At 47.6% G+C, this 26240-nt stretch overlaps 1 protein-coding gene across 1 annotated transcript in view; it reads left to right on the top strand.

Annotated features, from left to right (window-relative positions):
- The window catches only part of ankrd29 (ankyrin repeat domain 29), a 1085233-nt gene that overhangs the window by 1051191 nt on the left and 7802 nt on the right, over window positions 1-26240 (top strand). Inside the window, exons 6-7 of the mRNA XM_070889282.1 lie at window positions 10722-10820; window positions 25533-25631. Coding sequence (XP_070745383.1) covers window positions 10722-10820; window positions 25533-25631 — 198 coding nt within the window. The remainder of the gene's footprint in view (window positions 1-10721; window positions 10821-25532; window positions 25632-26240) is intronic.

A 26240-nucleotide genomic window follows, 5' to 3' on the forward strand; every position in this document is an offset into this window, starting at 1 on the left:
CTCCCCCCCATGCCCTCCCCCTTCTCTCCCCCCATCCCTCCCCCTTCTCCCCCCCATCCCTCCCCTTCTCTCCCTCCCCCTTCCCTCCCCCCTTCTCCCCCCATCCCTCCCCCTTCTCCCCCCATCCCTCCCCTTCTCCCCCCCTCCCTCCCCCTCTCCTCCCCCATCCCTCCCCCTTCTCCTCCCCTCCTCCCCCTTCTCCCCCCCCCATCCCCCCCCATCCCCCCACCCCCCCCATCCCTCGCCCTTCTCTCCCCCCCCTTCTCTCCCCCCCTTCTCTCCCCCCCCTTCTCTGCCCCCCCCTTCTCCCCCCCCTTCTCCCCCCCTTCTCTCCCCCCCTTCTCTCCCCCCCTTCTCTCCCCCCCTTCTCTCCCCCCCTTCTCTCCCCCCCTTCTCTCCCCCCCTTCTCTCCCCCCCTTCTCTCCCCCCCTTCTCTCCCCCCCTTCTCTCCCCCCCTTCTCCCTCCCCATTCTCCCCCCCCCATCCCTCCCCCTTCTCCCCCCCCCATCCCTCCCCCTTCTCCCCCCCCATCCCTCCCCCTTCTCCCCCCCCATCCCTCCCCCTTCTCCCCCCCCATCCCTCCCCCTTCTCCCCCCCCATCCCTCCCCCTTCTCCCCCCCATCCCTCCCCCTTCTCCCCCTCCCCCATCCCTCCCCTTCTCCCCCCCCATCCCCCCCCATCCCTCCCCCTTCTCCCCCCCCATCCCTCCCCCTTCTCCCCCCCCCATCCCTCCCCCTTCTCCCCCCCCCATCCCTCCCCCTTCTCCCCCCCCCCATCCCTCCCCCTTCTCCCCCCCCCCCCCCCCCATCCCTCCCCCTTCCCTCGCTGTCAGAAACACAGACACTGACAGACAGAGAATAAGAGACACACAGACAGAGAGATAGGGACACTGACAGAGACACACTGTTGGAGGGCTCCCGGTGCTGCAGTCGGTAAGTAGAAAATGTTTTATTTATTGATTGTTTAAAAAAAACATTATTTCTTACTAATTTTTTTTGATTGATTTATTGGTTGATTAATTGATGTATTTATCATTTATTATTGATGATGGCTCTTTATTTGTAAAACTGAAATGTTTAATGTTTGTAAACTTCCCTTTAAACCCCCCCCCCATTCCCTACGCCTGATTTGTAACCTACGCCTGATTTTCTAAAGTGTAGACAAGGTTTTTTCGAGCGTACAAAAATCTTCACTTACTCCATTCTAAGTTAGTTTGGAGTAAGTTTTCACTGACGAAACTTTGAAAACAGGCGTAAGTGGCCGGACACGCCCCCTTTTGAAAAGAAAATTCTGTTCCAAAGTGAAACTGTTCTAACTGACTAGAACTGGAGCAAACTAAATGACGAGAATTCCGATTTCTAAGATACTCCGTTCTACACCAGTTGCTCCTAAAAATCAGGAGCAAATCATGTGGAAACTTGGGGCCCATATTACAAAATGAATAGGGAGGCACTGGAGAAGGTGCAAACACATATTTACAAGGATGATATAAGAACTGAGAGGTTATAACTATCACAAAAGACTGAACAGTTGAGAAGGAATTTCTTCTCCCAGAGGGTTGTGAATCTGTGGAATTCTCTGCCCAAGGAAGCAGTTGAGGCTAGCTCATTGAATGTATTCAAATTACAGATAGATAGATTTTTAATCAATAAGGGAATTAAGGGTTATGGGGAGTGAGCGGGTGAGTGGAGCTGAGTCCACGGCCAGATCAGCCATGATCTTGTTGAATGACGGAGCAGGCTCGAGGGGCTAGATGGCCTACTCCTGTTCCTAATTCTTATGTTCTAACAGGCTGGGGCCCTTTTCTCTAGAAAAGAGAAGGCTGAGAGGTGACCTGATAGAGGTCTTTACAATTATGATAGGGTAGACGTAGAGAAGATGTTTCCACTTGTGGGGAAACCAAAACTCGGGGCCATCAATATAAGACAGTCACTAATAAATCCAGTAAGGAATTCAGGAGAAACCTCTTTACCCAGAGAGTGGTGAGAATGTGGAACTCGCTGCCACAGGGAGGGGTTAAGGTGAATAGCATAGATGCATTTAAGGGGAAGGGAGATAAGTACACGAGGGAGAAAGGAATAGAAGGAGCATACAGGTTTAAGATAATTGGCAAAAGGGATGAGGAGAATTATTTTTGCGCAGCGAGTTATTGTGATCTGGAATGCACTGCCTGAAAGAGTAGTAGAAGCAGATTCAACTTTCGAAAGGGAATTGGATACTTGAAAAAGATAAATTTGCAAGGCTGTGTGGGACAGGGGAGTGGGGAGAAGAGTTGGACCAATTGGATAGCTCTTTCTAAGAGCTGATACAGACAGGATGGGCCGAATGGCATCGTTCTGTGCTGTATGATCTAAGGATATGCTGATTGGGTGAGATGAAGTAGGGTGGGAGGAAGCTCGTGTGGAGCATAAACACCGACACGGACCAGTTGGGTTGAATAGCCTGTTTCTGTGCTGTAAACTGTAATGTCACTCCATATAGTTACGTCAACCCAGGTAAGGGCTAGCTGGATCCCATCCTTTAAAGACATTAGTGACCCAATCAGATTTTTTTAACAATGGTCATTTTTCTGGTGCTGGCTCACAAATTGAATTCAATTTCACAACTTGCGAAAGTGGGATTGATCGGCCTCTGCAGGGAGTGAGACTGGACATGAGCGGAGATGCAAATGAGTCGGAATCGCATCTGCTGCCTGTTATAAAACACGCCCAATATTCATTTCTGTTGAAGTCAATGGAACTGGATATTGTTAAAAAAATCTAACTGCTCAAAAAGGTGGCCCATTGGCACCTTCTAAGAGCAACTCAAGAAAGAAAGACTTGCATTTATACAGTGCCTTTCACAATCCCTGTATTACAGCCAATTAAGTACCTTTGAAGTGTAGCCACTGTTGTAATGTAGGAAACTCGGCAGCCAATTTGTGCACAGCAAGCTCCCATAAACAGTAATGTCATACTGACCAAATAATCTGTTTTAGTGGTGTTGGTTGAGGGATAAATATTGTCCAGGACATCGGGAGAACTCCCCTGCTCTTCTTCGATATAGTGTCCGTGACATCTTTTACATCCACCTGAGAGAACAAACAGGGCTTCGGTTTAACGTCTCATCCGAAAGAAGGACCCTCCGACAGTGTAGCACTCCCTCAGTGCTCAATTTATGGGGTCAAGTCTCTGGAGCGGGACTTGAACACACAACCTTCTGACTCTGAGGCGAGAATGCTGCCACACTGTCAGTGGGTAATTAATGCACTCTTACCCCACATTCTAAAAACAAAACTGTTGCGGTAAAAAGAAGACTTCTCTTCTTCAAGGTGGATCTCCTTAAATAAGGGATCGACACCCGCCCGTATCCCCGCCCGTACAGCGACCACGGAATCACTCAGACGAAACCTTGGTTCAACCAATCTTTATTCACGCATATGCAGGGGAAGATTTCCGATAAACCCCTTACAATACTTTACCCCCTTACAAAAACATTCAAATTTGATTACTAAGAAAAACCCACCACATGGTTTTCTCAGTAATCAATTAACAACAGGATTCTACATTTAATTAATTATTACCAGATGGACTAACTTTTCAAGATAAACCTCGTTAAGTTAATGGCAATGTTTCATGTTGCACACAAATAAGTAGTTAAGATCCATATTATTGATTGCTTAAAATGGGCAAAGAATTGGCAGCTATTCTCTGAATGAATAATGTTTTATGTTACATATTAATAGTCTCTCACATTTAGGGAACTATTTTTTTATTGATCAAGAAAGCTGAAAATGATCAACTGTGGTTGTGGGTTCAAATCCCACTCCAGACAAATGAACACAAAATCTAGCCTTACACTCCAGTGCAGTGCTGAGGGAGTGCTGCACGGTCTTTGGAATGAGACGAGACCTTGTCTGCATTCTCGGGTGGACGTAAAAAATCCCACAGCACTATTCGAAGAGCAGGGGAGTTCTCCCCTGACTAACTTTTATCCCTCAACCAGCATCACTAGAACAAATTATCTGGTCATTATCACATTGCTGATTGTTGGACTTGCTGTGTGTAAATTGAGTGCCTCCTTCCCACGTTAAAACAGTGACTACATTTCAGAAGTGCTTCATTGTTTGTAAAGCGCTTTGGAACACCCTGCGGTCGTGAAAGCCACTATATAAATGCAAGAATTTATTTCAGTTGTTACAAGGGACTAAAGGGGAGAAACAAAATTAAAACAGAAGAATACATTGTTTTGGGAAAGTAAGTTTTATTTGTTCAATGTTTATTAAACAAAAATGACAATAGATTTGAGTGCAATATTTCTGGTTTCTTATAAACCCAAAAGGGTAGGTTTTACAAACTGCCTTTGAGAAGAGCCTCCTTCTTGACAACTGAGTGGCCATTTCAGAGGGCAGTTGAGAGTCAACCACATTGCTGTGTGTCTGGACTCACATATAGGCCCCGACCAGGTAAGGACATTAGTGAACCAGATGGTTTTTTTATGACTATTCTGTAGTTTCATGATCACCATTACTGACACAAGGCCCTGTACAACTGCAGTAAGACCTCCCTGCTCCTATACTCAAATCCCCTCGCTATGAAGGCCAACATAGCATTTGCCTTCTTCATCGCCTGCTGTACCTGCATGCCAACTTTCAATGACTGATGAACCATGACACCCAGGTCTCGTTGCACCTCCCCTTTTCCTAATCTGTCACCATTCAAATAATATTCTGCCTTGTGTTGGGGAAATTGATGGGATTGAAGGCCGATAAATCCCCAGGGCCTGATGGACTGCATCCCAGAGTACTTAAGGAGGTGGCCTTGGAAATAGCGGATGCATTGACAGTCATTTTCCAACATTCCATTGACTCTGGATCAGTTCCTATGGAGTGGAGGGTAGCCAATGTAACCCCACTTTTTAAAAAAGGAGGGAGAGAGAAAACAGCCTGACCTCAGTAGTGGGTAAAATGATGGAATCAATTATTAAGGATGTCATAGCAGTGCATCTGGAAAATGGTGACATGATAGGTCCAAGTCAGCATGGATTTGTGAAAGGGAAATCATGCTTGACAAATCTTCTGGAATTTTTTGAGGATGTTTCCAGTAAAGTGGACAAAGGAGAACCAGTTGATGTGGTATATTTGGACTTTCAGAAGGCTTTCGACAAGGTCCCACACAAGAGATTAATGTGCAAAGTTAAAGCACATGGGATTGGGGGTAGTGTGCTGACGTGGATTGAGAACTGGTTGTCAGACACGAAGTAAAGAGTAGGAGTAAATGGGTACTTTTCAGAATGGCAGGCAGTGACTAGTGGGGTGCCGCAAGGTTCTGTGCTGGGGCCCCAGCTGTTTACATTGTACATTAATGATTTAGACGAGGGGATTAAATGCAGTATCTCCAAATTTGCGGATGACACTAAGTTGGGTGGCAGTGTGAGCTGCGAGGAGGATGCTATGAGGCTGCAGAGTGACTTGGATAGGTTAGGTGAGTGGGCAAATGCATGGCAGATGAAGTATAATGTGGATAAATGTGAGGTTATCCACTTTGGTGGTAAAAACAGAGAGACAGACTATTATCTGAATGGTGACAGATTAGGAAAAAGGGAGGTGCAACGAGACTTGGATGTCATGGTACATCAGTCATTGAAGGTTAGCATGCAGGTACAGCAGGCGGTTAAGAAAGCAAATGGCATGTTGGCCTTCATAGCAAGGGGATTTGAATACAGGGGCAGGGAGGTGTTGCTACAGTTGTACAGGGCCTTGGTGAGGCCACACCTGGAGTATTGTGTACAGTTTTGGTCTCCTAACTTGAGGAAGGACATTCTTGCTATTGAGGGAGTGCAGCGAAGGTTCACCAGACTGATTCCCGGGATGGCGGGACTGACCTATCAAGAAAGACTGGATCAACTGGGCTTGTATTCACTGGAGTTCAGAAGAATGAGAGGGGACCTCATAGAAACGTTTAAAATTCTGACGGGTTTAGACAGGTTAGATGCAGGAAGAATGTTCCCAATGTTGGGGAAGTCCAGAACCAGGGGTCACAGTCTGAGGATAAGGGGTAAGCCATTTAGGACCGAGATGAGGAGAAACTTCTTCACCCAGAGAGTGGTGAACCTGTGGAATTCTCTACCACAGAAAGTAGTTGAGGCCAATTCACTAAATATATTCAAAAGGGAGTTAGATGAAGTCCTTACTACTCGGGGGATCAAGGGTTATGGCGAGAAAGCAGGAAGGGGGTACTGAAGTTTCATGTTCAGCCATGAACTCATTGAATGGCGGTGCAGGCTAGAAGGGCTGAATGGCCTGCTCCTGCACCTATTTTCTATGTTTCTATGCCTTCCTGTTTTTGCCCCCAAAGTGGATAACCTCACATTTATACACATTGTACTGCATCTGCCATACATTTGCCCACTCACCTAACCTGTCCAAGTCACCCTGCAGCCTCTTGGTGTCCCCCTCACAGCTCACACCGCCACCCAGCTTAGTGTCATCTGCAAACTTGGAGATATTACACTCAATTCCTTCATCTAAATCATTAATGTATATTGTAAATAGCTGGGGTCCCAGCACTGAGCCCTGCGGCACCCCACTAGTCACTGCCTGCCATTCTGAAAAGGACCCGTTTATCCCGACTCTCTGCTTCCTGTCTGCCAACCAGTTCTCTATCCACGTCAGTATATTACCCCCAATACCATGTGCTTTAATTTTGCACACCAATCTCTTGTGTGGAACCTTGTCAAAAACCTTTTGAAAGTCCAAATACATCACATCCACTGGTTCTCCCTTGTCCACTCTACTAGTTCCATCCTCAAAAAATTCCAGAAGATTTGTTAAGCATGATTTCCCTTTCATTAATCCATCTGACTTGGACCAATCCTGTCACTGATTTCCATTTTTCGGCCGACCTAAGAGTCGACCGGCCAACAAAGATGGCGGCCCAGGGCGCTGCAGGCCTTCCGTTTAAACAGCGCCCTGGGAGCGGATATCTGTTAACTAAGGCTGAAGCCCATGAAATTGGCTGAGCGGCAGAAAGTAGGGATAATGGACAGGCACTCTAAATGGCAGGGTGTGATTAGTGATGTCCCGCAGGAATTTGTGTTGTGGCCTCAACCATTCACCGCATTTATTAACAACTTAGATGATGGGATAGAAATTTGCCGATGACACAAAGATAGGTGGCATTGTAGGCAGTGTAATTGAAAGCATAAAATTACACAGGGTTACTGATAGATTAAGTAAATGGGAAAAACCGTGGCAAATGGATTCCAATGTCGGCAAATGTGAGGTCATCCACTTTGGACCTAAAAGGATAGAACACGGCACTTTCTAAATGGTGAAAAGCTAAAACGGTGGAGGTCCAGAGAGACTTGGGGGTGCAGGTACATCGATCATTAAAATATCATGAACAGGTACAGAAAATAATCAAAAAGGTTAATGGAATGCTGGCCTTTATAGCTAGAGGACAAGAGTACAAGTGGGTAGAAGTTATGCTGCAGCTGTACAGCTGGAGTACTTTGAGCCGTTCTGGGCACCACGCCTTTGGAAGGATGTATTGGCCTTGGAGAGAGCGCAGCGTAGGTTTACCAGAATTATACCCAGACTCCAAGGGTTAAATTACGAGGGGGGATTACACAAATTGGGGTTGTATTTCCATGTCCATCAGAGTCCTGACATTCCACATCCCGAACTTCATTTTGAAGGGTGGAAAATGCCTGTGCGTGAGTTCTTTTTTTTGTGGGGTGGCCCTTGCACACTGGCTATCACACGGGCTTAGCAGAGCAAGGTCTTGGTCCAGTGGCAAGGGGTTCCAAGACGACTGGAGACCGGGCTCTACTGTATGGCCTAGTTGCCTATGGTGGGATGCGAGCCGTAAGCTCAGTGCTGAGCATCGCCCTTCGGTAAGATGGTGAGAGATCCGAGGCCTGGATAGCGGGGGTGGAGAGCGGAGGTTTGAGGTAATGCTTCCCTCTTCCAGGTATTGGCTCCTGGCTGAGGGAAGGCATTGGGATGGCCAGAGGTCCAACACTGCCTCCAGTGTGCCAGCGCAGCCTTCGGAAGAGAGTGTTTGAAGATCAGGACCTCAAATCTGCCACCAAGCTCATGGTCTACAGGGCAGTAGTGATACCCACCCTCCTATATGGCTCAGAGATGTGGACTATATACAGTAGACACCTCAAAGCGCTGGAGAAGTACCACCAGCGCTGCCTCCGCAAGATCCTGCAAATCCACTGGGAGGACAGACGCACCGATGTCAGTGTTCTCGCTCAGGCCAACAACCCCAGCTTCGAAGCACTGACCACACTCGATCAGCTCCGTTGGGCAGGCCATGACGTCCGCATGCCCGACACGAGACTCCCTAAGCAAGCGCTCTACTCGGAACTCCTACACGGCAAGCAAGCCCCAGGTGGGCAGAGGAAACGTTTCAAGGACACCCTCAAAGCCTCCCTGATAAAGTGCAACATCCCCACTGACACCTGGGAGTCCCTGGCCAAAGTGGAGGAAGTGCATCCGGGAGGGCACTGAGCACCTCGAGTCTCGTCGCCGAGAGCATGCAGAAACCAAGCGCAGGCAGCGGAAGGAGCGTGCGGCAAACCAGACTCCCCACCCACCCGTTCCTCCAACCACTGTCTGCTCCACCTGTGACAGAGACTGTAATTCCCATATTGGACTGTATAATTACTTGAGAACTCACTTTTAGAGTGGAAGCAAGTCTTCCTCAGTTCTGAGGGACTGCCTATGATGATGATGATGGTATTCCCTAGAATTTAGAAGATTAAGGGGTGATCTGATCGAAGTTTTCAAGATATTAAGGGGAACCGATCGGGTAGAGAGAAACTAGTTCCGCTGGTTGGGGAGTCTAGGACTAAGGGGCATAGTGTAAAAATTAGGGCCAGACATTGCAGCTGTGAAATTAGGAAACTTCTACCGACAAAGGATGGTAGAAGTTTGGAACTCTCTTCCGCAAAGACAATTGATGCTAGATCAATTAATTTGAAGTCAGAAATTGGTAGCTTTTTGTTAACCAAAGGTATTAAGGGATATGGCCAAAGGCGGGTATATAGAGTTAGGTCGCAGATCAGCCATGATCTCACTGAATGGTGGAACAGGCTCGAGGGGTTAAATGGTCTACTCCTGTCCTATGTATTGCCCTCTGAGAACGCTACGCTCCTCCAATTCTGTCGTCTTGTGCATTCCCGATTTCCTTCGCCCAACCATTGGCATCTATGCCTTCAGCTGCCTGGACACTAAGCTGTGGAATTCCCTCCTTAACTCTCCCCACCTCTCTACCCTTCTCCCCTCCTTAAAACCTACCTCTTTGACCAAGCTTTTGGTCACCTGCCCTAATAGCTTTTTCTGTAGCTCAGTGTCAAATTTTGTCTGATAACGCTCCTGTGAAGCACAGTGGGATGTTTTACTACGTTAAAGGTGATATATAAATGCAAGTCTGTAACACTGCCTGAGCTCATCCGTGCCTTTACCTCCAGAGTTGACTACTCCAATGCACTCCTGGCTAGCCTCCCACAATCTACCCTATGCAAACTTGAGGTCATCCAAAACTCGGCAGCCCGTGTCCTACCTCGCATGCACCGAATCCCGCTCACCCATCACCCCCTGTGCTCACTGCCCCGTGTCCTAACTCGCACCCAGTCCCGCTCACCCATCACCCCCTGTGCTCACTGCCCCGTGTCCTAACTCGCACCCAGTCCCACTCACCCATCACCCCCTGTGCTCACTGCCCCGTGTCCTAACTCGCACCCAGTCCCACTCACCCATCACCCCCTGTGCTCACTGACCCGTGTCCTAACTCACACCCAGTCCCACTCACCCATCACCCCCTGTGCTCACTGCCCTGTGTCCTAACTCGCACCGAGTCCCACTCACCCATCACCCCCTGTGCTCACTGACCCGTGTCCTAACTCACACCCAGTCCCACTCACCCATCACCCCCTGTGCTCACTGCCCCGTGTCCTAACTCGCACCCAGTCCCACTCACCCATCACCCCCTGTGCTCACTGCCCCGTGTCCTAACTCGCACCCAGTCCCGCTCACCCATCACCCCCTGTGCTCGCTGACCTACATTGACTCCCGGTTAAGCAACGCCTCGATTTCAAAATTCTCATCCTTGTTTACAAATCCCTCCATGGCCCTCGCCCCCTCCCTATCTCTGTAATCTCCTCCAGCCCCACAACCCCCCGAGATGTCTGCGTTTCTCAAATTCTGCCCTCTTGAGCATCCCTGATTATAATCGCTCAACCATTGATGGCCTCGGCCCCAAGCTCTGGAACTCCCTCCATAAACCTCTCTGCCTCTCCTCCTTTAAGACGCTTCTGAAAACCTACCTCTTTGACCAAGCTTTTGGTCATCTGCCGTAATTTCTTCTCATGTGGCTCAGTGTCAAATTTATTTGTTTTGTCTTAAAACACTCTTGTGAAGCGCCTTGGGACATTTTACTACGTTAAAGGTGCTATATAAATACTTGTTGTTGTTGTTACCTTGCATTACTAAAGTAACGAGAGTATGTTCATTGATCGCTGTAGAAAATATTGGTGGTGAAATTGCTTCCTTCACTAATTTTATCAAAAATTTTTTTACCATGAATACAAACTGGTGAAATTCTACTTTTTTAACACGTTTCTACTTTTTGTTAAAATTTGTGGACTCTCTTACTTTCAAAACCAGTTAGTCTTAAACTATTTCTCTGAAGAACACTGCGATGGAGACCAGATTCTTTTCTTTGTTTCAGGATGGTGCTACCTCACTTTTTCTGGCAGCACAAGGAGGCCACCTTAATGTGGTTAACCTGCTACTGTCATCAGGGGCAAAGACTGACCAGCAAAGACAGGTATATATTCTGCTTTATAATTGAAGAAATATGTGAATTAACTAACTCTTAACTCATACAACGTGATTGGTTCATTGTATCGTTACCTCGGTATTGAAAATCAAAGGGGTCAAAAATGCAACTTTGATCAACTGAAGCACCGCATATTCAGCCCATCGTGCTCGTGCCGGCTCTTTGAAAGAGCTATGCAATTAGTCCCACTCACCTGCTCTTTCCCCATAGCCCTGCAAAGTTTTCCTCTTCAAAAGTGTGACTTTGGCAGAAAAAAAAAATCAAAGAGCAAGTTATTATTTAAATGAAGAAAGATTACAAAGTGCTGCAGTACAGCGGGACCTGGGGGTACTTGTGCACGAAACACAAAAGGTTAGTATGCAGGTACAGCAAGTGATCAGGAAGGCCAATGGAATCTTGGCCTTTATTGCAAAGGAGATGGAGTAAAAAAGCAGGGAAGTCTTGCTACAGTTATACAGGGTATTGGTGAGGCCACACCTGGAATACTGCGTGCAGTTTTGGTTTCCATATTTACGAAAGGATACACTTGCTTTGGAGGCAGTTCAGAGAAGGTTCACTAGGTTGATTCCGGGGATGAGGGGGTTGGCTTATGAGGAAAGGTTGAGTAGGTTGGGCCTCTACTCATTGGAATTCAGAAGAATGAGAGGTGATCTTATCGAAACGTATAAGATTATGAGGGGGCTCGACAAGGTGGATGCAGAGAGGATGTTTCCACTGATGGGGGAGACTAGAACTAGGGGGCATGATCTTAGAATAAGGGACCGCCCATTTAAAGCAGAGATGAGGAGAAATTTCTTCTCTGAGGGTTGTAAATCTGTGGAATTCGCTGCCTCAGAGAGCTGTGGAAGCTGGGTCATTAAATAAATTTAAGACAGAAATAGACAGTTTCTTAAACAGTAAGGGATTAAGGGGTTATGAGGAGCAGGCAGGGAAGTGGACCCGAGTCCATGATCGGATCAGCCATGATATTGAATGGTGGAGCAGGCTCGAGGGGGCCGTATGGCCTACTCCTGCTCCTATTTATGTTCTTATTAAATATATATTCAATTCCGTTTGAAAGTTACTATTGAGGCTAATCTTGCTAATCTCCTCCCTGTCCAACTCCTCCCCTGCACCCCCCCCCCCCCCCCCCCAGCGCTGACCCTGTGGATGCAGGTCGTGGGGCAGCCATCACTGACCCTTTCCCCATCTCCCTCCAGAACATCCGTTCGCTTGCAAACAAGGCCCTTCCCATCTATGAGCTTACTGTGGATGATGGCATCGTCCATGGCTCTGATGGAAACGTGGTTGAGGGGTGATGACCTCCACCTTCCACCGCCCTGCTCAGACCGCCATGGTGTCGATGTGGCTCTCATCAGCAAATCACACCATGGTCTGTCCCCCTATTCTGGCACCTTCTCCTCCTTTGAGCATCTCACCGTGTTCCACTGCTCTCATTTAAAATTCTCGTTCACTGCAGCCCACTCAACTACCATAAAAATGTTATTTCTTCACTACTTTCCTCCCTCTGCACCGAACGACTTCTCATCCTCAGTGATTTCAACCTCCATCTCAATTCATCGTGCTCTCTCCTCATCATCATCATCATAGGCAGTCCCTCGTATCGAGGATGACTTGCTTCTACGTCAAAAGAGAAGAGTTCACAGGCGTTTCAATGAAGGACCTAATATTCCAGGTCCCGAACTACATCTTGAAGGGTGGAAGATGCCTGTGCGTGGATTTTTTTAACGTATGGTGGCCGTTGCACACCAGCTATCCTCTGAGTTCACAAGCCTCCTATCCTCCCTTAATTTCTCCCTCCACGTAAACTTCCCAACCCATATTCACGGCCACCCCATCGACCTTGCCATCTCTCGTAGCCTCGCTACTCCCATCGTGTCAATCGCAGATAAGGCCATCTCTGGCCACTTCCTCATATCGCTCTCCACCCACATCCCCCTCCCAAACCTTCTGTGTCTGCCCCTGGAAGAAACTGTCTCCTGACTCTCTTACAACTGCACTTATCAACTCCCAACTGTCCAGCCCTTGGCCCTCCATTCACCAGGACATTCCTGCAGCCACCAATCTGCTCAATCACACCCTCACCACTACCTTTGATGCCCTAGTCCCTGTGAAAACAATTACGTTCTCTCACCCTGGCCGTTCCCCCTGGTACAGCCCTGATCTTCGCTCCCTTAAGTCCAAGGAACGCAGACTTGAACGGATATGGCGGACAACTGGTTTAGCCATTCACCGCCAGATCTGGTTAGACCACATAAAGCATTATTGGGTCCCGCTCTCATCTATCAACTCGCTCACTATTCCAGGATCATTCTGGAATGTAAAGATAAACCCCGGCTTCTATTCTCTCCCCAGTCTCCATCCTCACCTCCGACAATAAATGCGAGGAGCTCATGGACTTCTTTGTCTCTAAGATTGAGACCATCTGTTCGGCTGCCTCTGCCTCTTCCTTCCCCTAGCCCACCAGGCCAAGCTCCCTCGAAGGAAGCCCTAGCCCTGACCTCACATCTTTCTCCTGTTTCTCTCCAATCTCCCTCATGACCTTTCCGAGCTCATCCTGTCCGTGAGACCCACTTCCTGCTCCCGTGACCCTATTCCCACCAAACTGCTGAACACCCAACTTCCTTTTCTGGCTCCCATGTTAGCTGACATTGTTAACGCTTCTCTCTCCTCAGGAACAGTCCCCCTCCCTGAAATCTGCCGTCATCACCCCTCTCCTCAAAAAAACAACCCACGACCCCTCTGTCCTTGTAAATTACCGCCCATCTCCAACTTCTCTTTCCTCTCCAAAGTCCTTCAACATGTTATCGCCTCCCAATCCGTGCCCATCTTTCCCGCAATTCCTTGTTTGAATCCCTCCAATCCGGTTTCTGCACCTGCCACAGTATCGAAACGACTCTCATCAAAGTCACAAATGCGATCCTTTGTGAGTGTGACAAAGGCAAACTATCCCTCCTTATCCTTCTGGACCACTCTATCCTCCTCCAACACCTCTCCACTGTCGTCCAGCTGGGTGGGACTGCATTCGCCTGCTCCCATTCTTATCTATCTCATCGTAGACAGAGAATCTCCTGCAACGGCTTCTCTTCCTTCCTCCGCATGGTGTCCTCCAAGGATCTATCCTTGGCCCCTCCTATTTCTCATTTACATGTTGCCCCTTGGTGACATCATCTGAAAGCACAGCGTTAGTTTCCACGTGTACGCTGATGACACCCAGCTCTACCTCACGACTACTTCTCTCGACCCTTCCACGGTCTCGAAATTGTCTGACTGCTTGTCCCACATCTGGATGAGCAGAAATGTTCTCCAATTGAATATTGGGAAGACCGAAGCCATTGTTTTCGGTCCCGCCACAAACTGCGTTCCCTAGCGACTGACTCCATCCCTCTCCCCAACTTCTGCCTGAGGCTGAACCAGACTGTTCGCAACCTGGGTGTCATATTTGACCCTGAAATAAGCTTTCAACCACATATCCGCAGTATAACTAAAACCGCCTGTTTCCATCTCCGTAACATCGCCCGTCTCTGCCCTTGCCTCAGCTCATCCGCTTCAGAAGCCCTCATCCATGCCTTTGTTACCTCTAGACTGGACTATTCCAATGCACTCCTGGCTGGCCTCCCACATTCTACCCGACGTAAACTAGAGGTGATCCAAAACCCGTATCCTAACTTGCACCAACGACCAGCTCCCGCTCACCCATCACGCCTCTGCTCGTTGACCTACTTTAGCTTCCGGTTATGCATTGTTTCGATTTCAAAATTCTCATCCTTATTTTCAAATCCCTCCATGGCTTCGCCCCTCCCTATCTCTGTAATCACCTCCAGCTCACCCCCGCCCCCCGAGATGTCTGCGCTCCTCTCATTCTGCCCTCTTGAGCATCCCTGATTATAATCGCTCCACCATCGGTGGCCGTGCCTTCTGTTGCCTGGGCCCCAAGCTCTGGAACTACCTCCCTAAACCTCTCTTTCCTCCTTCAAGACGCTCCTCTAAACCCAACTCTTTGACCAAGGTTTTGGCCATGTGCGCTAATTTCTATTTATGCAGCTTGGTGTCAAATGTTTTATCTCATAATACTTTTGCTACGTTATGGGTGCTATATCAATACAAGTTGTTGTTGCTTCTACCTCCCCTTCAGGCAGCGCATTCCAGATCACAACAAATTGGTGTGTACAAAAATATTCTCCTCGTCTGCCCTTTTGCCAATCACCATAAATATGTCTTCTCTGGTTACCGACCCACATGCCACTGGAAACAGTTTCTCCTTATTTACTTTATCAAAATCCTCACCCCACCACCCCCTGGCAGCAGTTCCCTCTGAGTGGTTCCCCCTGGGAGCAGATCCATCCTTCCTGCTCCCCGGAGCGGTTCCCCCCCGGGCCGTTCCCCCTGGGAGCGCTCCTCTTGGAGCGGTTTCCTTGGAACGTCCCCTTGGACCAGTTCCCCTCAAAGCTATCCCCTCATAGCAGTCACTTCGGAGCGGTGCCCTCGGCCTGCCAACTTGGCTCTCTAGAAACACTCCGAGAATGGTTACAGCACAAAAGGAGGCCATTCGAGCCCCTGCCAGCTCCCTGCAAGAGCAGTGCAGCTAGTCCCACTCACCCACCCTTTCCCTGTAGCCCTGCACTTCTTTTTCCTTCAGGTACTTATCCAACTCCCTCTTGAAAGCCACGATTGAATCAGCCTCCACCACCCTCTCAGGCAGTTCATTGCGGATCCTAACCACTCGGGGCCTGATGGACTGCATCCCAGAGTACTTAAGGAGGTGGCCTTGGAAATAGCATTGACAGTCATTTTCCAACATTCTATAGACTCTGGATCAGTTCCTATGGAGTGGAGGATAGCCAATGTAACCCCACTTTTTAAAAAAGGAGGGAGAGAAAAAACAGGGAATTATAGACCGGTCAGCCTGACATCGGTAGTGGGTAAAATGATGGAATCAATTATTAAGGATGTCATAGCAGTGCATTTGGAAAGAGGTGATATGATAGGTCCAAGTCAGCATGGATTTGTGACAGGGAAATCATGCTTGACAAATCTTCTGGAATTTTTTGAGGATGTTTCCAGTAGAGTGGACAAGGGAGAACCAGTTGATGTGGTGTATTTGGACTTTCAGAAGGCTTTCGACAAGGTCCCACACAAGAGATTAATGTGCAAAGTTAAAGCACATGGGATTGGGGGTAGTGTGCTGACATGGATTGAGAACTGGTTGTCAGACAGGAAGCAAAGAGTAGAAGTAAATGGGTACTTTTCAGAATGGCAGGCAGTGACTAGTGGGGTACCGCAAGGTTCTGTGCTGGGGCCCCAGCTGTTAACATTGTACATTAATGATTTAGACGAGGGGATTAAATGTAGTATCTCCAAATTTGCGGATGACACTAAGTTGGGTGGCAGTGTGAGCTGCGAGGAGGATGTTATGAGGCTGCAGAGTGACTTGGATAGATTAGGTGAGTGGGCAAATGCATGGCAGATGAAGTATAATGTGGATAAATGTGAGGTTATCCACTTTGGTGGTAAAAACAGAGACACAGACTATTATCTGAATGGTGACAGATTAGGAAAAGGGGAGGTGCAACGAGACCTGGGTGTCATGGTACATCAGTCATTGAAGGTTGGCATGCAGGTACAGCAGGCAGTGAAGAAAGCAAATGGCATGTTGGCCTTCATAGCGAGAAGATTTGAGTACAGGGGCAGGGAGGTGTTACTACAGTTGTGCAGGGCCTTGGTGAGGCCACACCTGGAGTATTGTGTACAGTTTTGGTCTCCTAACTTGAGGAAGGACATTCTTGCTATTGAGGGAGTGCAGTGAAGGTTCACCAGACTGATTCCTGGGATGGCGGGACTGACATATCAAGAAAGACTGGATCAATTGGGCTTGTATTCACTGGAGGTCAGAAGAATGAGAGGGGATCTCATCGAAATGTTTAAAATTCTGACGGGTTTAGACAGGTTAGATGCAGGAAGAATGTTCCCAATGTTGGGGAAGTCCAGAACCAGGGGTCACAGTCTCAAGGATAAAGGTTAAGCCATTTAGGACCGAGATGAGGAGAAACTTCTTCACCCAGAGAGTGGTGAACCTGTAGAATTCTCTACCACAGGAAGTTGTTGAGACCAATTCACTAAATATATTCAAAAAGGAGTTAGATGTCGTCCTTACTACTAGGGGGATCAAGGGGTATGGCGAGAAAGCAGGAATGGGGTACTGAGGTTGCATGTTCAGCCATGAACTCATTGAATGGCGGTGCAGGCTCGAAGGGCCGAATGGCCTACTCCTGCACCTATTTTCTATGTTTTCTATGTCTATGTTTTTCAATGCGTAAAAACGTATTGTAAAAACCTGTTGCCTTTGGTTCTTCTGCCAATCACCTTAAATCTGTGTCCTCTGGTTCTTGACCCTTCCGCCAATGGGAACAGTTTCTCTCTATTTACTCTGTCCAGACCCCTCATGATTTGGAACACCTCTATAAAATCTCCTCTCAATCTTCTCTGTTCTAAGGAGAACAACCCCAGCTTCTCCAGTGTATCCACGTAACTGAAGTCCCTCATCCCTGGAACTATTCTCGTAAATCTTTTCTGCACCCTCTCTAAGGCCTTCACATCCTTCCTAAAGTGTGGTGCCCAGAATTAGATATAATACTACAGTTGAGGCCGAACCGTTTTATACATGTTCATCATAATTTACACGCTTTTGTACTCTATTGATGAAGCCCAGGATCCCGTAAGCGTTTTTAACTGCTTTCTCGGCCTGCCCTGCCACCTTCAACGATTTGTGTATATAACCCCAGGTGTCTCTGATCGTGCACCCCCTTGAGAATTGTACCCTTTAGTTTATATTGTCTCTCCTCGTTCTTCCGAGCTAAATGTATCACTTGGCACTTTTCTATGTTAAATTTTATCTGCCACTTGACCGGCCATTCCACCAGCCTGTCTATGTTGTCTTAAAGTCGATCATTCTGCTCCTCATGACTCACTATACTTTTTTGTCAACTGCAGATTTTGAAATTGTGCCCTGTATACCCAAGTCCAAGTCATTAATATATATTAAGAAAAGCAGTGGTCCCAGTACCGACCCCTGGGGAGCACCTCTGTATACCTTCCTCCAGTCCGAAAAATAACCGTTCACCACTACTCTCTGTTTCCTGTCACTGAGCCAATCCCGTATCCATGCTGCTGTCCCTTTTATTCCATGGGTTTGAACTTTGCGGACACTTTTCTATTATGTGGCACTTTATCAATCGACTTTTGGAAGTCCATGTACACTACGTCAAACTGCATTGCCCTCATCAACCCTCTCTGCTACCCTATCAAAAAACTCAGTCAAGTAAGTTAAACACAATTTGCCTTTAACAATTCTGTGTTGGCTTTCCTTTAAAGTTTTAAAAAATGTGGGGAGAACTGTAGCTGAGCGTCTAAAATGGAGCGACGCCACTTCCTGCTCTGTTGCTGTGGAATTTGGATTTTAGCACCACTGATTTGTGGCAGATGAGTTGCCTGCCGGACTCAGATGGGTACCTCATAAATTAATGCAAATTGGGATTACATGCCATGACATCATTGAGACCCCAATTGAGTTTTAACCTGAGCCTGAGTGAGGAAGTCGCTGTGAGGAATACGAAGAGGCCCCTTCATGATAAGCATCAATCTTTACCTTGTGGGGCAGTAGAAGCAGGAGTGAGCTTGCCCTCTGCCCAGGACGTTTCCCCCCTGAGACCTCCCGAAACCCATTCCCTGCGCTTTTCCTGCTTTCCGGCAAGCCTTTCTTTTCTGCCGGCTGATGAGTCCCAAACTTCTGCTTCTGCCTTCTGACCAGCTTCTGCTTTCGGCCTGATATGTCCTTACTATACAGTATCAATGCACACGAGGCCCATACTTGAGAGAAGGTCACTCTGTGACCAGTTACTTTTATTACCAAGACCTCAAGAGGCAGACGGTGGTTGGAGCTTCCCCTTTTATACCGGAAAGTCCAGGTTAGGAGTGTCTCCCACAAGTTCGCCCCCTGTGGTCAATGTTCTCACGGTGTACAACTTAGGTCAGCTTATACATGGGTTACAATGATAATTGAATACATGACATCACCTCCCCCCCAAAGTCTTATTGGGATCACAGGTTGAGTCTCTCTGGTGGTTTACGCTCCCTTGTAGAGCGCCTGAGTTGGGGCTCCGGTTGTTGGGCGCTGGCCTGAGTGTCTGCTGTTTGCGGTGCCTCAGGTCTGTCCGGACTGCCCACAGTGACTGGGCTCTCCTCCCTTTGGTTCCTGTGTTCGGTCACCTGTGGTGGAGTGAACTCTATATCGTGTTCTTCCTCTGCTTCTTCTATGGGGTTGCTGAACCTCCTTTTAATTTGATCCACCTGCTTGCGGCAGATTTGCCCATTGGTAAATTTAACTACCAAAACCCTATTCCCCTCTTTGGCAATCACAGTGTCTGCGAGCCATTTGGGCCCTGCAGCGTAATTAAGGACAAAAACAGGGTCATTGACATCAATACATCGTGCCCTCGCATTCCTGTCATGGTAGTCACATTGTGACTGACGCCTGCTCTCAACAATTTCTTTTATAGTAGGGTGTATAAGGGATAACCTGATTTTGAGCATCCTTTTCATTAGCAGCTCTACGGGTGGAACCCCTGTGAGCGAGTGTGGTCGGGATCTATTGGCCAACAGGAGGCGTGATAAGCGGCTTTGTAGGGAACCCCCTTGGATTCTGAGCATCCCGTTTGATTATCTGCACTGCTCGTTCCGCCATTGCGATGGCATGAATCGCCGTTCAGCTAGCCATTGTCTCTGTTGAATTCCCCCTTTGGGTTCGACTACATGCTGGGGCATGTCCAATTGCCCTTGTCTGCCTAGAGAACTGTGTGCCGCGTTAACAATGTTGACTCCCTGGTCATTTGCTGCATTTGAGCCAAAATTTTTGTCATACATCATTCTGGTCTCTTCCTCCCCTGAGATAATTGTCTGGGCTATCAAAGCCGCCGTTTCCAGGGTCAAGTCTTTGGTCTCAATCAGTTTTCTGAAAACCACAGCGTGCCCGATGCCCTCAATAAAAAAGTCTCACAGCATCTCCGCTCTGCATGCATCTAGGAACTTACATAGGCTCACCAGTCGCCGGAGGTCTGCCACGAAGTCTGGAACGCTTTGCCCTTCTCGCCGCCGGTGTGTGTAAAACCGGTGTCTCGCCATGTGCATGCTGCTCGTCGGTTTAAGGTGTTCCCCGATCAACTTACTGAGCTCTTCAAACGTCTTGTCCGCCGGCTTCTCTGGCACAAGAAAGTCCTTCATCAGGATGAAGGATGAAATAGCAACGCATTTGCAGAGCAGTGACAGGATCGGTCCAAGTCAGCATGGATTTATGAAAGGGAACTCATGCTTGACAAATCTCCTGGAATTTTTTGAGGATGTAACTGGTAGAGTGGACAAGGGAGAACCAGTGGATGTGGTGTGTTTGGACTTTCAAAAGGCTTTTGACAAGGTCCTACACAAGAGATTGGTGTGCAAAATCAAAGCACATTGTATTGGGGGTAATATACTGACGTGAATAGAGAACTGGTCGGTAGACAGGAAGCAGAGAGTCGTATAAACCAGTCCTTTTCGGAATGCGAGGCAGTGACTAGTGGAGTGCCGCAGGGATCAGTGCTGGGACCCCAGCTATTTACAAAATACATTAATGATTTGGATGAAGGAATTGAGTGTAATAGCTCAAAGTTTGCAGATGACACTAAACTGGGTGGCGATGTGAGCTGTGAGGAGGATGCTAAGAGACTGCAGGGTGATTTGGACAGGTTAGGTGAGTGGGCAAATGTAAGGCAGATGCAGTATAATGTGGATAAACGTGAGGTTATCCACTTTGGTGGCAAAAACAAGAAGGCAGAATATTATCTGAATGGCGGAAGATTAGGAAAAGGGGAGGTGCAAGAGACCTGGGTGTCATGGTTCATCAGTCATTGAAAGTTGGCATGCAGGTACAGCAGGCAGTGAAGAAGGCAAATGGCAGGTTGACCTTCATAGCTAGGGGATTTGAGTATAGGAGCAGGGAGGTCTTACTGCAATTGTACAGGGTTTGATGAGGCCTCACCTGGAATATTGTGTTCAGTTTTGGTCTCCTAATCTGAGGAAGGACATAGAAACATAGAAAATAGGTGCAGGAGTAGGCCATTCGGCCCTTCTAGCCTGCACCGCCATTCAATGAGTTCATGGCTGAACATGCAACTTCAGTACCCCATTCCTGCTTTCTCGCCATACCCCTTGATCCCCCTAGTAGTAAGGACTTCATCTAACTCCTTTTTGAATATATTTAGTGAATTGGCCTCAACAACTTTCTGTGGTAAAGAATTCCACAGGTTCACCACTCTCTGGGTGAAGATGTTTCTTCTCATCTCGGTCCTAAATGGCTTACCCCTTATCCTTAGACTGTGTCCCCTGGTTCTGGACTTCCCCAACATTGGGAACATTCTTCCTGCATCTAACCTGTCTAACCCCGTCAGAATTTTAAACGTTTCTATGAGGTCCCCTCTTATTCTTCTGAACTCCAGTTGATCCAGTCTTTCTTGATAGGTCAGTCCCGCCATCCCGGGAATCAGTCTGGTGAACCTTCGCTGCACTCCCTCAATAGCAAGAATGTCCTTCCTCAAGTTAGGAGACCAAAACTGTACACAATACTCCAGGTGTGGCCTCACCAAGGCCCTGTACAACTGTAGCAACACCTCCCTGCCCCTGTACTCAAATCCCCTCGCTATGAAGGCCAACATGCCATTTGCTTTCTTAACCGCCTGCTGTACCTGCATGCCAACCTTCAATGACTGATGTACCATGACACCCAGGTCTCGTTGCACCTCCCCTTTTCCTAATCTGTCACCATTCAGATAATAGTCTGTCTCTCTGTTTTTACCACCAAAGTGGATAACCTCACATTTATCCACATTATACTTCATCTGCCATGCATTTGCCCACTCACCTAACCTATCCAAGTCACTCTGCAGCCTCATAGCATCCTCCTCGCAGCTCAGACTGCCACCCAACTTAGTGTCATCCGCAAATTTGGAGATACTACATTTAATCCCCTCGTCTAAATCATTAATGTACAGTGTAAACAGCTGGGGCCCCAGCACAGAACCTTGCAGTACCCCACTAGTCACTGCCTGCCATTCTGAAAAGTCCCCATTTACTCCTACTCTTTGCTTCCTGTCTGACAACCAGTTCTCAATCCATGTCAGCACACTACCCCCAATCCCATGTGCTTTAACTTTGCACATTAATCTCTTGTGTGGGACCTTGTCGAAAGCCTTCTGAAAGTCCAAATATACCACATCAACTGGTTCTCCCTTGTCCACTCTACTGGAAACATCCTCAAAAAATTCCAGAAGATTTGTCAAGCATGATTTCCCTTTCACAAATCCATGCTGACTGGACCTATCATGTCACCTCTTTCCAAATGCACTGCTATGACATCCTTAATAATTGATACCATCATTTTACCCACTACCGATGTCAGGCTGACCGGTCTATAATTCCCTGTTATATCTCTCCCTCCTTTTTTAAAAAGTGGGGTTACATTGCCTACCCTCCACTCCATAGGAACTGATCCAGAGTCAATGTAATGTTGGAAAATGACTGTCAATGCATCTGCTATTTCCAAGGCCACCTCCTTAAGGACGTTCTTGCTAGCGAGGGTTCACCAGACTGATTCCAGGGCTGGCTGGACTGACATATGAGGAGTGACTGGATCAACTGGGCCTTTATACACTGGAGTTTAGAAGGATGAGAGGGGATCTCATAGAAACGTATAAGATTCTGACGGGACGGGATAGGTTAGATGCGGGAAGAATGTTCCCGATGTTGGGGAAGTCCAGAACCAGGGGACACAGTCTTAGGATAAGGGGTAGGCCATTTAGGACTGAGATGAGGAGAAACTTCTTCACACAGAGAGTTGTTAACCTGTGGAATTCCCTGCCGCAGAGAGTTGTTGATGCCAGTTCATTGGATATATTCAAGAGGGCGTTAGATATGGCCCTTACGGCTGAATGGATCAAGGGGTATGGAGAGAAAGCAGGAAAGGGGTACTGAGGTGAATGATCAGCCATGATCTTATTGAATGGTGGTACAGGCTCGAAGGGCCGAATGGCCTACTCCTGCACTTATTTTCTATGTTTCTGTCAGGGAGTATGTTCTGGATCCATAAACCGTCAGGAGATAAGCCCTGCGTTTGTCGGCCGAATCCTGTCCCAACCATTCCGTAGTGACAAAGCTTTGCTGCAGTCTCTCAATAAAGTCGTCCCAATCATCACCAACACAGTACCTCTCTTCTGTGCTGCTAGTGGCCATGCTCGCGTGGTTTAAATCCCAGTTTCTCGTCACCAATGATACGTCCTTACTATACAGTATAAATGCACACGGGGCCCATACTTGAGAGAAGGTCACTCTGTGACCAGTTACCTTTATTACCAAGACCTCAAGAGGCACACGTTTGGTGGAGCTTTCCCTTTTATACCGGAAAGTCCACATTAGGAGTGTCTCCCACAAGTTCGCCCCCTGTGGCCAATGTTCTCAAGTACAACTTAGGTCAGCTTATACATGGGTTACAATGATAGTTGAATACATGACATCACCTCCCCCCCCCAAAGTCTTATTGGGATCACAGGTTAAGTCTCTCTGGTGGTTTACGCTCCCTTGTAGAGCGCCTGAGTTGGGGCTCTGGTTGTTGTCGCGGGCCTGAGTGCTGTTTGCGGTGCCTCAGGCCTGTCCCGACTGTCAGAGTGACTGGGCTCTCCTCCACTTGGTTCCCATTTGGGTCGGGCAACTCACTGGCACGATGCAGATGATATAATAACTCAGGCCTCAAACCTAAGCCTGAGAGTATGTTTTACGCTTGCTTTACCACTTGCCCACCCAAAACCCACTGGGTTCAAATCTAAATCATGATCTCTCCCAATAAAACACGAAACAAAATGTCATCGTTACATGTCCGGGAACCTCCAGACTCGACTATTCCAATGCTCTCCTGGCCGGCCTCTCATCGTCTACACTCCATAAACTTCAACTTATCCAAAACTCTGTTGATTACATTCTAACTCGCACCAAGTCCCGCTTTTCCCATCACCCCTGTGCTTGCTGATCTACATTCGTTCCCAGTCCAACAACTCCTCAAATTTAAAATCTAATTCTTGTGTCCATCGCCTCTCCCCGCCCTATCTCCCTAACCTCCTCCAGGCCTACAACCCTCAGAGAACTTTGTGTTCCTCCATATGCTGGTCTCTGGAGCAACCCCGATTTCCTTAGCCCCACCATTAGCAGCCAAACGTTCAACTGTCTAGTGTAAGGGGTTGTTGTGCCTTGGGTGTCTCTCTCTGGGCTTCTGCCCTCACAGCTTATGCCTGGCCTGTGAGGTACCCTGAGACTGTGTCCACAGCTTATGAAGGGGGTTTTGAGACTCGTGCGTCCCCACAGCTTATGCCTAGCCTGTGAGGCACCTGTGAGTGTCAAACACTCCTAACCCCTTCTTCCCTAGCCTGTGACACACAGTTGAGCGTTTTCGAGGCGCTCCTAGCTTCCCTTACACTGTTCTGACATAAGACTCACGATCAGGAGATGTAATACAATAGAACTGAGACAAGGTGATTCCAAGAGGAACTTTAGGCTTCCAATTTATTTGACAAGGTGTAACTCAACAAACAGCAATACACCAACAAAACAATCCCCCTAAATCCCACTAAAACGGACCCAACGAAAATCTTCACACCAGTTTATCAGTACAATGCCCAACCTCCCACCTTTCCTGGCCTAACTGAGTTGGGAGTTCTGGGGACCAGAGGTTATACTCACTACTGTGCCTTCTGCAGTCTGGTGGTTTGTTTCTTCTATCTTCGGTGTCTTCGGACACTGGTTTTCCTTCAGTGTCGAGAGGCTTGTGGTTGTGGTTGTTGGATGACGAGGGCAGGGAAAATCATCACTTCTTTTTCACTACGTCAGAAACCCTTTTTTATAGCCAGATTATTCAGTCCGCCTCTCCTGCTGAAGTCGATTCTTCTCATTGGTGGACTTTTTGATTTTGAAAAATGCAGCAGTTTTAGATTGGGGTTTTTTTTTCCACTGATGTTAACCTACTCAAGGTTTGAGTGGGTGTTGATTGCATTGGCCTCCTGTAGCCATTGTGCTAGTCTGGCCTGAGCCAGATATTTCTATGCCTGATGAAAAAGGTGTTGGAATATGTATGTGGCATTGTTTAAATGCTAATGTTTTCAAGGGGCGAGTTTTGAGGGTATACAGTTCCCAGACAATTTGATTAGTTCCAATGTCCAAACTGGCCCTTTAGATATTGACCCCACCCCTTTTCTTGCAGACCCAACATACACCTTTTAAAAATCCCAAATTCGATTAAAGTTCGTAGTTTCTTCCATGTGCACTTTAGGAGTTCAAACTTTCTGGTAGATAGTTCCAAATTAAATTCCCTTTCCTGAGTCCAAACACTGTGGGGGGGGGGGGGGTCCCCATTCATTTGTGTCCCAAAGTTTTCCTTCCATCGGTTTCAATTCACAGCACAGACTGATCCCACAGCCCTTTTCCTTCTGGGTAAAATGAGGGGGTTTTTGTCCTCCCCTACACTAGGCCCCAAGCTTTGGAATTCCCTCCCTAAACCTCTCCGCTCCATGAAGACACTCCTTGAAACCTACCTCTTCCTGTCCTAAAATCTCTTTTATTTGTTTTGTTTAGGATATGACTACTCCATTGTGGATAGCGGCACAGATGGGACACAGTGATATTGTTAAGCTACTGCTCCAAAGTGGAGCTAATTCAGATACTCCTCGCAAGGTCAGATCTCTCTTTTTGTGAAAGAAAGAAATGTATGTTTGCACATATTTTAAAGCATTTCAGCGGAAAACATGTTGTTAATTGTGTAAAAAGGGACTGGCTGGAGCAGTGAAAAATGTAATTTCATTGCAAACTTTGCTTTTTTCAGTTTTACATTTCCAATTTCCCCTCCTCAGTTAAGAACATAAGAAGTAGGAGCAGGAGTAGACCATTCAGCCCCTCGAGCCTGCTCCTTCAATAAGATCATGGGTGATCTGATCTTGCCCTCAACTCCACTTCCTTGCCCGCTCCCCATAACCCTTGACTCCCTTCTCACGTTTATGTATATCTTGGGTTGGATAGCGTTGCCAGAATCTTTGAGTGGTCACATGCTGCAACTGGATGCCCTTGAAAAGCGAAGTTTGACCTTTGGATCAAAATATAAAGAAGGTCGAGTCGCCAACCCTCCAGGATTGTCCTGGAGGTGCCAGGGATTAAAGATTATTCTGGACACTGCTGCCAGCAACACCTCGGAGAAAAATCATAGGGGGACATTAAAAATAATTGTGTGTTTATTTTCATTTTCTTTGAACACTTTTATTTATTAGTTGTAAAAATATTCAAGACGGG

Source organism: Pristiophorus japonicus, chromosome 1 (assembly GCF_044704955.1).
Source record: "Pristiophorus japonicus isolate sPriJap1 chromosome 1, sPriJap1.hap1, whole genome shotgun sequence".
In the NCBI taxonomy this organism is placed as follows: Eukaryota; Metazoa; Chordata; class Chondrichthyes; family Pristiophoridae; genus Pristiophorus; species Pristiophorus japonicus.